The 12,584-nt window shown below is 37.5% G+C and overlaps 1 protein-coding gene and 1 long non-coding RNA gene across 4 annotated transcripts in view; one reads left to right on the top strand and one right to left on the bottom strand.

Moving 5' to 3' along the window:
• The first annotated feature begins 445 nt into the window (after positions 1-445).
• LOC149710136 (paired box protein Pax-3-B-like) overlaps positions 446-12,584 on the top strand; it is a 38,901-nt gene continuing 26,762 nt past the window's right edge. The window contains exons 1-3 of one of the 2 annotated variants that reach the window (XM_089859539.1): positions 446-845; positions 916-1,088; positions 2,053-2,542. In XM_089859539.1, the coding sequence (XP_089715665.1) occupies positions 755-845; positions 916-1,088; positions 2,053-2,542 (754 nt within the window). In that variant the 5' untranslated portion in view covers positions 446-754. The remainder of the gene's footprint in view (positions 846-915; positions 1,089-2,052; positions 2,543-12,584) is intronic. The other variant, XM_089859532.1, reaches the window with a different exon arrangement.
• Positions 9,365-12,584, bottom strand: part of LOC149710129 (uncharacterized) — a 210,185-nt gene continuing 206,965 nt past the window's right edge. Inside the window, exons 6-7 of one of the 2 annotated variants that reach the window (XR_016376850.1) lie at positions 11,019-11,078; positions 9,365-10,944 (exon numbers count right to left, since the gene is read on the bottom strand). This is a non-coding gene — a long non-coding RNA (uncharacterized LOC149710129). Of the gene's footprint in view, positions 11,079-12,584 lie in introns of both variants that reach the window. The other variant, XR_016376849.1, reaches the window with a different exon arrangement.

Here is a 12,584-nt window from a genome sequence, read left to right as displayed (position 1 = left end):
TATAATAGTTTTATCAAGCGTATACTAGTCATACATGTAACAAAAGTAAAAAAAACATCGACCTAAAAAAAGGCTGTGATTACTTTATTAAGGCCGGTAAAGATAAATAAAGTGCTTCTCGTTTTTTAACCGAACCCATTGTGGTTCCATTGGCTTCCCTCGAGCTATAAAACACACCTAGTTTCGAACCACGAGCGTCGGATTGGTTTAAATTTCCCGCCTCCTCTTAGGGCCCCGGCTTTTAAACAAACCAATGATGAACGAGAGGCTGGATCGTCCAAAAATCAGGCGCTCTTTTTCCGAAACTGAAACCAGATGGAGGAAAAAGGCGGGAAAATTGTTTTCTCTATCTTCCTCATGTCATGCACGAGTTGCGTTTTCCCGCCCAGTTAAATGTTTTCCCGCCCAAATCGGTCACCCGGATGAAAACGGGGTCCACTTGGGGAGGAAATTTTTTAAGACTCGCTCCGTTTTTACACTTCACGGACAATCTTTCCCAGAATCGAAAAAGCCGTGAAGTAAATAGGGTAAAGTCGCGCTTACCGCCCGGACGGAATTGAGTTTATGTTTACCCTAACCACAAGTTGCGCGGTATTTTAAAGTTTTTAAACAAACCGCCAGAGTTAATCTAATTAATCGGTTAAAAACTGTACCCGAGGTCCCTGAGACCCGATGTTACCATTGAAGTCATCGTAGTTAATTAAAGTGCCTTGTGAATTAAACTTAAGGAAGTCGTCACATCAAAACATTCGCCATGCATGTTTACGGTGGTTTCAAATCGGATGAAATGGCGGTTTCGAGTGCGTTGAATATCCGTCCCATCTTCACCGGATATCCGTTCCAAGGTACGTACATCGATTTAAAATTTTAAGTGACTTCCGGGGTGTCGAGTTAATGTTTGGTTTAACCGTGCAGGTCAAGGAAGGGTCAACCAGCTGGGTGGTGTCTTTATTAACGGACGGCCGTTACCTAACCATATCAGGCTGAAGATAGTCGAAATGGCAGCTGCCGGGGTCAGACCCTGTGTCATCAGTAGACAACTCAGGGTGTCCCACGGATGCGTCTCAAAAATACTCAACAGATATCAGGTAATTTTTTTAATTTATTATCGATGTTGTACACTCCCTTGATTAACTAGCTCCTGACAAAACAAACCTTAAATAAATTACATAGTATATCGCAAAGTAACTGTAAATATTAACTATCAAGTTCAACGCGGTGAAACTAACTGGTATGATATAGAATTTAGTTCGCCAGTACCCAAGAGTTCGGGATTGCCTAGTTACCCTTACACATAATACCAAACTGTTAGAAATCGCTCGGTAAAACAACGACAAATAGAGAAAAAATATTTCGACAGTTCTTGCTTCGTACCAGGCTGAGAAATAAGGCTTTTTAAACTGGCCAATAAGCCAAGTACTTTAGTTAAATAAACTGGACATTGGCCAATTAAAATGGTTAGTCTTGGAACGTTTTTAATTAATTAAGTGGCCACAAGGCCAGTAGATCCCAAGCATTTAATTTTTAAACTGGTCCAGCTAATTTTTGAAGTGTTTATCTCTCAGCCTACTTTGGACTTCGGAGTTTGCATTGCACAAAAATGGTTTGATATACTACATACTTCCGGCGAATAGTTTGCTAAATTAGTCCCAAACCGTTTTGAACCTGTTGAAAAATTCTCATATGATGTTTCCCCATAGTAAATCTTAACAATAACCCGATAAATCGCAGGTGTATAGTGCTATCAAACACCTGAAAACACGTGTAAACATAAATACCGTTGTTTAACTTAACCCAAAACAAAAGAAAGTATACAACTACTTAACTTTCACGCATCCAAACACGATTTCGTGACAGGAGAGACCATAATCATAAAATGATTATACGCACGAATGAATCCCAAAAAACATCACACCACAGGCATGCCCGCGGACTTAGGAGTCAAGTACAGATCTAATAAAATGAACACAAATACAAATCTCACTAATTTCAAAATTATTCTAGAGTTTCTAGAATCTAATGCCTACGCTTTCTATTGGTATCGTTTAACAGGAGACTGGTAGCATCCGTCCGGGTGTAATCGGCGGCAGTAAACCTCGGGTATCAACCCCGGACGTTGAGAGCCGCATCGAGGAATACCAGAGAGAGAACCCGGGTATCTTTAGCTGGGAAATCCGGGACCGTCTCATCAAAGAAGGTCTATGCGATCGCACAACAGCCCCTTCCATCAGCTCCATCAGCCGTCTTTTAAGGGGCAGCTCTGGGGGGTCTCACCATTCTTCCGGGGTCGGGTCCCCCGGTTCCTCCAACGACGGAGGTGGTGGTGGTGGACCCGGAGTTCAAGGGACCGGGTGCTCGTGCAAGCAACGCGATTGTCACGAATGCGAAAAGAAAGCCAACAACAACATAAACAGTTACGATAATACGGGCTTGACCAAAAGTGACCATCATCATGGACAGCATCAACAAATGAGACTCGGACAACATAATAAACATTCCATCGATGGTATTTTGCACGGAGAGAAACAGAGGGATGCCTTAGGTGAGTTTTTGACTTTGATTGATTTCGTAATTGGTGGTGCGGGTGGACCAGGTTGAGGGTTTAGGAAGTTTAAAAACTGTAGTAGAACAAAGAATTATACCAACAAATCGAAACGGTACCTCTAGTTATTTTAATTTTCGTGCTATAAGTATTTTTGGTAACTTCCGCGAAGGGCGAGCATTTTTCTCAGCGGGCTAAGTGTTTAGACCGGAAATATATGAAGAGGTATATAGTTTCCTTAAAATTGAGGTTTTTAAATTGACGGAAGGAAGTTTGAGCTTTCACTCTCCTTGTTTTAAATATCTGTTCTCATTGCCTGGCAATATTTTGAATTTTGGACTTGTAAATTTTGATCATAGACAACGATCTATCAAAAAGGCTTCCTAGAGGAAAGTTAGATTTATTCTGCGGTTTGCTGTAATTGGTCATAATATCACAGATAGTTGTTTGGCCTACAAGTAGTCCAAAATAATTCAGGAACAAGCAACAAAAACTAAATATATTTTAAAGTTGACACTACACAAATTTTGTTTATCGTAAAAATGCATAATTTTTAATTTTAATTGAATAAAAGACTACCAATTTCTTTTAAAATTAAAACATTATATCACTTATTTGTTAGTTTATTTTTTAAGAAAGTAAACAGTGATATGTCAATATTGCAACACAATCAGCTAGATACGTAAATAATATTACAAAACATTAGGACATGCATTTACATATTGAAGGCCTTTCTGTAATCGATGCATTTGAAAATGGAAATGACTGTCCCTCAAATTAAAATTTTCACGCGGTTACGGTTTACACGTGTAAATATATAGATAGATAATCTCCAAGTTCGGCTGTAAAACACTGGGGTATTGCTAGGAAGCACAGACTGGTCGAGACCAAAAGATCAGAACCCAGTACTAAAAAGTACAGCCCTACTTAAGACCATTGTTTCTATCCCTATCTTAACTTGAAAACGATGGCCCTTAGGACAAAATGTCACAGAACATTTTCGACTCAAAATCGCCCAAAGAACACACCCCTAATTTCTAATAAATCTTCAGAGAAACGCCCTCAATATACCTTAAAATAAAAACAAACCAATATTTATCCACTCTATATTTACTATTGACGTTTGCGTTGAAAACCAATTACCATAACGCGGAAGCAAAGACTTCAAAAAAAAAAAAAATTAAAAAAACATCGCGAACCTAGAACATTTTTCTTCTCCCCCATAATAGCTTAATCTTACAACATGGAATCAAATTCAAACAAATGATTAAAAAAAATTTTATTTCTTTCTTTAAATATTTCTTTCCCCTCGAATGGAATATTAATTTGTAGTTTCAATTTAAGTAAAGTTTAATATCGTAAGTACACGTCTTGACTACCTACCCGAATATTGAATCAAGAACGAACTTACGTACGAACGGTGATTTGAAGTTAGCCCGAGGCTCAATCGTATAAATCTATCTTTTCTATATCAAAAAGCTCGCTGGCTTTAATCTAAAGTTCTAAACGGCATGAAAAAAGGGCTTGACTCGAATATAATTTAATTTTCGGGAATCTTGGCTTTAATACTGTTCCATGGCTAATGATTGTAGTACCAGCACCGCCATCATAGACTGTGCATGCCTTCTGGGCACTTTACAAAGTCATTTTTATTTAATTTTATTTTTTGTATTATTAAATTGTTTTTCTATTATATCGCAATGCAGTTTGCTGCGAGATTATAAGGGTTGGTTTAAACGTTCATTATTGAAAATAGAAATTGATTTCATCAGCTTCACTTGATTTAATTTGGGTGATTTTTATTTATTATAGCAGAAGTAAATTTCATAATTTAGGGTTGGTTTTAAATGGTAATACTCCCTGTTTTTTAAAAAAGTGGATATTGTTGTCTTCAAAAAAATTGTATTTTGCGATTTTCAAAGGGAAAGCCCGTAGTTTTTTTCGTTATTTTCTATGGGAAAGCCCGTAGTTTTTTTCGATTTTCTATGGGTAAGCCTCTAGTTTCGCGATTTTCAAGGGGTTTAGCCCGTAGTTTCGCGATTTTCAAGGGGTAAGCCCGTAGTTTCGCGATTTTCAAGGGGTAAGCCCGTAGTTTCGCGATTTTCAAGGGGTAAGCCCGTAGTTTCGCGATTTTCAAGGGGAAAGCCAGTAGTTTTTGTCGATTTTCAAGGGGAAAGCCAGTAGTTTTTGTCGATTTTCAAGGGGAAAGCCAGTAGTTTTTGTCGATTTTCAAGGGGAAAGCCAGTAGTTTTTGTCGATTTTCAAGGGGAAAGCCAGTAGTTTTTGTCGATTTTCAAGGGGAAAGCCAGTAGTTTTTGTCGATTTTCAAGGGGAAAGCCAGTAGTTTTTGTCGATTTTCAAGGGGAAAGCCAGTAGTTTTTGTCGATTTTCAAGGGGAAAGCCAGTAGTTTTTGTCGATTTTCAAGGGGAAAGCCAGTAGTTTTTGTCGATTTTCAAGGGGAAAGCCAGTAGTTTTTGTCGATTTTCAAGGGGAAAGCCAGTAGTTTTTGTCGATTTTCAAGGGGAAAGCCAGTAGTTTTTGTCGATTTTCAAGGGGAAAGCCAGTAGTTTTTGTCGATTTTCAAGGGGAAAGCCAGTAGTTTTTGTCGATTTTCAAGGGGAAAGCCAGTAGTTTTTGTCGATTTTCAAGGGGAAAGCCAGTAGTTTTTGTCGATTTTCAAGGGGAAAGCCAGTAGTTTTTGTCGATTTTCAAGGGGAAAGCCAGTAGTTTTTGTCGATTTTCAAGGGGAAAGCCAGTAGTTTTTGTCGATTTTCAAGGGGAAAGCCAGTAGTTTTTGTCGATTTTCAAGGGGAAAGCCAGTAGTTTTTGTCGATTTTCAAGGGGAAAGCCAGTAGTTTTTGTCGATTTTCAAGGGGAAAGCCAGTAGTTTCGCGATTTTCAAAGGGAAAGCCAGTAGTTTCGCGATTTTCAAAGGGAAAGCCAGTAGTTTTTGTCGATTTTCAAGGGGAAAGCCCGTAGTTTCGCCATTTTCAAGGGGAAAGCCCGTAGTTTCGCGATTTTCAAAGGGAAAGCCCGTAGTTTTTGCCGATTTTCAAAGGGAAAGCCCGTAGTTTTGCGATTTTCAAAAGTATAGTCCGCAATTTTGCAGTTTTGAAAGGAAGAATTAATAACTTAAAAAAATTCCTTAATATCTCAAAATTCAAAGGAATAAATCTGAATTTTAAAGAATTTTGAAAGAAAGTGAGATTTTTGGTTTTGAGCGCTGTACATTTGCGCTTCTTGAGTTAATAAAAATAAATTCTTTTATATAACTGAGAAACCAACTCGACATACCCAAACACTTAAAATTTCTCGGCTTACTGAACACTCCTTGAAAAAAAAAACTATAGAAATATTTTATATTTTTTCCATAACTCGAAACCTTGAATATAACAAAAAAAAATCTAAATAAAATGGCGAAAAAATAAATTCGAATTTTGAAAACATTACTGCATGTTGCTCTTTGCTATCCATCTGCAAATGTGCTCTTGCATATAATTTTTACACCAATTTATAATTTCATTATGATATGCATTAGTTTTTGAAATTAAGTATTACGTATTGTTTAGTTTCATTAGAAAAATAATTCTTGCTGTTATACTTTTCAAATGCAATTAGTTTTTGACGTGTGTTGCAATTATTAATATTGTCATAAGTTCATAAGATATGTTCTATAAGTATGACAGTACCCATATTTCGTAATGCTATAGACTTACAAAGAGCTAGTTCGAGAACAAGCGGGACTTGACTACAGTCGGTTAAATTGCAGTCCATCTTCCTATTTAGTCTGCATTGCTAAGCCTTTGACAGCGCCTCACCAGGCGTCGCTTTAAGAGAATCTATGACGTTTCACCTAAGTCACTAACCAATCGCAAATGAACTTACGGTTTGACCCAAAGAACACAACCCTTTAATTTACTACAGACTTATCAGAAACCCCCAGTGCACAAATCGAAGATCCTAATAACTAAAAGAAAATCCAGTTTAGTATATAGTAATAACAAGAAGCGATATCTAGTTTACTAGGGAGAAGTTATAAGATGCCTAAGTATTCGCGCGTGCCATAGTCCCAGTCCCCCTTTCAAAATACAAGGGGGGGGGCGTATAAGGAGGCCGGGCTATTACGCCTCTCCTCAGTCGGAGGATACGTAATATAAGGAGGCCGGGCTATTACGCCTCTCCTCAGTCGGAGGATACGTAATTTTCGTCATTCGCGTCGGGCTGACGTGAGGTTTCAAGAACCAATGAGATTCTGGTTGTAATTTAGAGGCGGGGATTAACTCCGGACCTACAATACGTTTGGACTGGAGATAAAGCTAGAAATGTGGCGAATTTATACCTTCTCCCTAGTAAACTAGGTATCGCTTCTTGGTAGGACCGTCTGTAGGCATAAATTCTATCAGATTTCATCACGAATATTCCGTTAATGTGGACGGGGAATAAGTAAATTTTCATTCTGTTTAATGGGTAAATTTTCGTGCAGGCCCCCTCGATTAAACTCCTGTTAAAGGATTCTAATAGCCCAACGTGTAGGACAAGTTGAACTATAATAAAATAAGAAAAAAAAAAAAAAACACCTTATTCGAACATTACGGTCATGTATACTAAGTGTAGTAATAGTGTAGTCTAAAGGCAGGGCATATATTACAGCCCCAGGGCCAATATTTAAGACAAGAGTCGGCGGCGAATTTAATGACAGGGCACGACTATAAGCAATGGTTTGCCACAAGCGTATCCCCTACCCCTCCCTTAATCCGCAATGTATGGAATGACAATTAAGGGGAAAATATTAGACCCCCGCAATTCAAAAACGAAAACCAATCTGAAGACAATGCATGCGGAGAGAGAGACTTTAAAGGCAAAGTAATCCTAAAATAAAAATTTTTGATTTTTTATAAACCAACTATAAGGACCCGGACATTTTTCTTACTGTGTGGCCCGCCATTTTAAAAGATGGCGGAGGCTGCATGCAAGTATAATCCTAAAAGCCGCGTGATTGGATATAGATATGAATCAGCTTATAATATATTAATGAAATCTGTTGATACGTATATACGTTATTCCCCAACGAATGTTTTACGCATTTCGGCATTTCGGGTCGCCATTTTTTCAAAATGGCTGCGGATCTGAAAATTCTTAATACGTACCAACTACTACTTAAGAGTAGCGTTCCTGCAAAATTGCAGCTTTATTTATAAAGCGGTTTGGGCAGGGCCGTTCAGAGTGTTTGTGGGCCCAGGGAAAGTGGACGAAAAAGCAGGACCCCCATCAAGAAAATCCTACTACACGCGGCCCGGGCCACGGAGAAGCTGATCGTGTGGTCTTTCCATTCCCTCTATGGCCCTGGGTTTGGGATTGGAGTTGATTACTCAGTGTGCTGTCGGTGCAGGACTGAGTTTTTGAGTTCTTCCAGTGTGGCCACCCAGACTAATTGGTTAGCCAAACAAACAGTTCACTTCAAATCAGTACTTTAGTAACTTGTCCCATAGCAGAAGTCCTGATAAAATTGCACTGAGAGCACAAAATGATCCTTTGTTTTTAAATGGTTTCTTTAAACAATGAAAAACATTCTTCATCATCATCCTTTACCTTTAAGATAAATTTGTCCAGAGAAGAGATGTTGGAATTTAATAAGGGGATTTTATTACCGGTTCTTGTGGGACGGCGCGGTGTATACCATCTTGGGTATCCCTTGCTATGCGACGATTAAATAGAGGGTACCACCTCACGAATTAAATTAAAGGGGGGTTTTGAAAAAACAAGCTATTAATCTGGCTATTATTACTAATAGAGTCTCCATTTTTTGCAGAAGCCATTTAAAACATTTAACCCTCCAGGCAAATAACATTTGAATTTTAACTCGACTTTTTTTTTAAATTGTATTATTTGATGGTACCACGCAAAAAATTTGGTTGGAATTATAATATACAGTTTTGAAATATATAAGGACCGTATATCGTAGCTTAGCTAGCTTCGATTTGAGTATACATTTCTTTACCAACTATATATAGTACGGGTTTAATTAATTTATGCGATGTGATATTTTGAACCGTGATTGGAGCTGTCCGATATCTTGACCCAGGATTTCCAGCCAAAAATTTAAATTCCCTATAAGAAAATATAGGATTTTCCCCGGAATTATAGGTTTTTATAGGAGAAAAAAGGACTATAAATGCTCATATATAATAATGTTTTGACTTAAACTATGTAGAAAAATCTCAAACAAAAATAACCAATTGGATTAATTCAGAGGAACCTAATTAAAATATAATATATAAAACATCCTGAGGTAGCTCCGCAATTTCGGTGTTTAGTCAAATGTAATCTCGATAAACGAGCTAAATTTTAATAAAATTGATGCTAAACTATACGAAAACTTCGATTAAGTAAAAAAATATAGGATTTTATAGGAATTATGGGACAACTGGGCTCAATGCTTGACCACATGACCAAAGTATAATTGAAAATTAGGACTTTATATTGTTCAAGAAAACAACAAATCGGTAAAATTGAGCGCTTCTAAGGGTGACCTTTTCTATGACCTCCACTTTAATAATTAACCAGTTTTATTATCATAATATGACAATTAAACCTTTGTTGTTATGTGTCTCTTACATTCTAGAGCGCATCCTGTAGAAAGTGCCAATGGAAACTTCACTAAGACATAGTTTTCAGACTAGGAGGATTGATACCATTTACACCAGGAGGCCAGGCTTCTTGGTATTGCACTTTGACCGTCAAGTAGCCTTGCCTCCTGGTGTAAATGGTATAAATCCTCCTATAGTCTGAAAACGATGTATATTATAAGCTACTAAAATAAATAATCATATTTTACAAGCCTAACTCGACCAGGGCGTTATTTACAGACAGACAGACTTTGTTTCAACCCAATGTAAAATTTCACAGAGATAAGAACAAACAACTAGGCCTAAATCCGTGCGAAATCCAATCCACAAGTGACTATATTATTCCAAAAACATTTACGTTTTTCCCAACGGCATCCATGGGAAAAAACCATAATGGAATTTTTAAAAGTGGCTTTTTAATAATATTCATTGGAGTTTAGATAATATTAATTATAATTAATACTGGCTAGCTCAATATTGATTAACTTTCAGAGCATGCGAAAGAAAAGGCTTTAATTCTTTCTTTCTTTCTTTTTAAAATAACGCTGAAGGGGGAGTAAGTTAAAAAAAATTAGTCGGATATCGTGGCTAAATAACGAATTATTCGTTCAAAATATCCTATTTAATGAAAGAGAAGCTGGAATAACTGGATAAACCAAACAAAAGCAAGTCTCTTTCGACTTAATTCACTCACTCATTGCCTTATGAATCTTCATTAGTTCAAATAACACGAACGCTATCGTTATTTTTCATTGCTTTCTCGGCCGCGCGATGATTATTTCCAAAGATATACCGCGATTCGAAGAAGTGTAGGAATCATTCGCGAGCAAAACGTCAATTAAGGTTTAGCCTGGGAACTCGGAGCCGAGTTGTTAGAGTTATCACCCTTAGGTGGATTAAGCTTTATTAATTGATTAAGGTTGAACAGACAGGTATGGCGGCGCGGGACCTCACAAAACGTTGTCGGCATCCTTTCATCTTTTCTCCGGGCGCGAGAAAGGCGCGACCCATCCCCCCTTTTACCTTTCTTCATCCCTCCCCTATTCTTACCTGCGCTGCAGTGTTGCTTCCCCAGATTTATTTTATTTTTCGTGCATACCCATCATACGTTTATCGCCATAAGTATCCGTTTATAATAATAGCAAGCATTAATTAATTGTTGACGTCACAAAGAAGGAATTCCTAGGCGGGATTGTTAATTACCCCGAAATTATTTTAAGTATTATTAGACGGTTTTGTTTTAACTCTGCATTCCCAATGAGGGTCCACGAAAAGTGTTCAATGTGTGGGAATGGTATTACCAAATATGCTGCATGTTGCAGACAGACACTTTGCAGCATTTGAACTACCAGAGAAAACTAATATCAGAAGGGGATAATAGAAGAAGGATGACACTCTGTATCCTCTTAATACTTTAGTTATGTTACATGATTCTTCCCTGGCTAATCCTTTTTGTTTGCTCTAATGCTCATCAAACTTCAGATGGGCATCGCACCGTGCTAGGGTGAATTCTATAACTGTTTGGTACTAAATCCTCACAAATCAACCCACAAACCTTGATTGTCTTGACGCGGGACAAAATCCACCTTGGCAAATAGTTCAGCGCTAATAGAGTAATGATGAGGGAACTATTTATCGCGTTTGTGATTCGGTTTAGTAACCTTGCTCCAAATGTAAAATGATGTTGGGAAGAATTATGTTACAATTATCCCGCTTTGTGGTACACTTCTCGCGAAGAGAAGTATTGTTCCACCAGCTCATCAGTGGGATCTTTTCTTCTTAGCAGCATGGGTATAAAAATTTACCAAATACGCTGTTTGAATTACACTTTACAGCGTTTGAGACTTACGGACGTAAACGTATGATTATCCTTTGGTATGGCATGAGTCGATCGCTGGCCGTAGAAATTCTAGAATAGTGTAATTTTTCAAGTTAGAACTGATTGTAATGCTGTGAAGTATGGACTGCATGAGGGTGCAAGAAAGAATTTCGCTAAGTCTGTATACTTCAAATAGTTCAAAAAATGTCTCCTATGTTAGGAATGTATGGGATAGGAGAAAGGGGGGTAATTTTTACCAGCAATTTTTATGTCAAATAATACAGTGAAATTAAGAAAGTCTCAGAATTAACATTAAACCCAAATTTTCGACTCAAAATCGCCCAAAGAACATCACTCTTAATTTATTCCAGAAACCTCCTTGTTTATGAGAGTAAGAAGGTACGTAATGCGATCGAGTGACCACGAAATCACCCAAACAAATTTCAAAACCTTTCAAGACACATCAACCTATCGTTTTGTTCCTCAAAGCTCAAATTATTGTCTTGGGTTTCTACAGCGGACCAATCACTCTGAGATTCCAGATTAAGGGTTACACGTAATAATTTTTATAGCACTGTCAAGGGTTTACAGTCTTTAAATATTACATGTATCCCTTTAAAGCGTTAAAAAAAGGTTCAACAAACTATTTAATCACGAGAGGCTTAATTGTTTCTTCGAGGGTACCTTACTCGCTTCTGAAACCATTCTAGCGAGCGACAATTGTTCGAACATTTATTTCTTTAGATATAGTTTTTAATATCAAGAGTTTTTCGCTTATCATTTGCATAAATTAACGAAAACTGTCGCGTTTTTAAACCTTTACATCGTTCGTGTTCGACTGTCGTTAGTCGCCGCGAAAACCCTGCAGTGATTGTGAACGAATTGAATTACGAACCATTTAAGCCTTTGACAATATTCGTCTTGTAACCGCGAACACGGAGCTCGACGTAGCAACCTAATTATTCATTGGCACGTTTCGCTCTTTTGATGAAGTGGGTCAATTAAATCGGGGCTCGTACATATATATTGTTATTGTGTGGCACCCGGCCGCTTGTACGCCAATGAATTCTCAAGTTATATAAGCATAAACGCGGGCGACATCGGTTTAAAAAATCGCCGAGTCATCTAAGGTTTAATAAAAAGAAGTCGCGATGGAGAGGGAGAGAATAGCGTCTGGTTGTCAAAAGGAATATGATTTGAAGGGATACTCCCTAATTAATTAGTAATAAATCAAGCAAACACCCCCCCCCCCCTATAGTGAACAAAAGAATCAATAGAATTTTTATATTAAAAGATTCCAATTCTTTGTTATCGTTAATTATCATGAAATAGGATGGAAAATTTAAATTCAGCATAAATAACTAAATTACTTATAAAAGTGTGCAACTTAATTTCTATCTGAGACGATTGAATTTGGCTCTATGTAAAGTGATAGGCACAAAACGATGTATCGGTTAAAGTTTGATTTTCCGATTAATCGGTTCAAGGATAATTTACAGATTCATAGGTTAATAATGGGTAAAAATTTGTTAATAATGGGTAAAAATTTGTTAATAATGGGTAAAAATCGGTTGATAATCGGTAAAAATCCGATTA

Source organism: Phalangium opilio, unplaced genomic scaffold (genome assembly GCF_054372755.1).
Source record: "Phalangium opilio isolate 3A_F unplaced genomic scaffold, DU_Popi_V2 ptg000011l_1, whole genome shotgun sequence".
NCBI lineage: Eukaryota > Metazoa > Arthropoda > Arachnida > Opiliones > Phalangiidae > Phalangium > Phalangium opilio.
The sequence above is the reverse complement of the archived record's forward strand: the minus strand, read 5'-3'. Positions and strand labels throughout refer to the sequence as shown.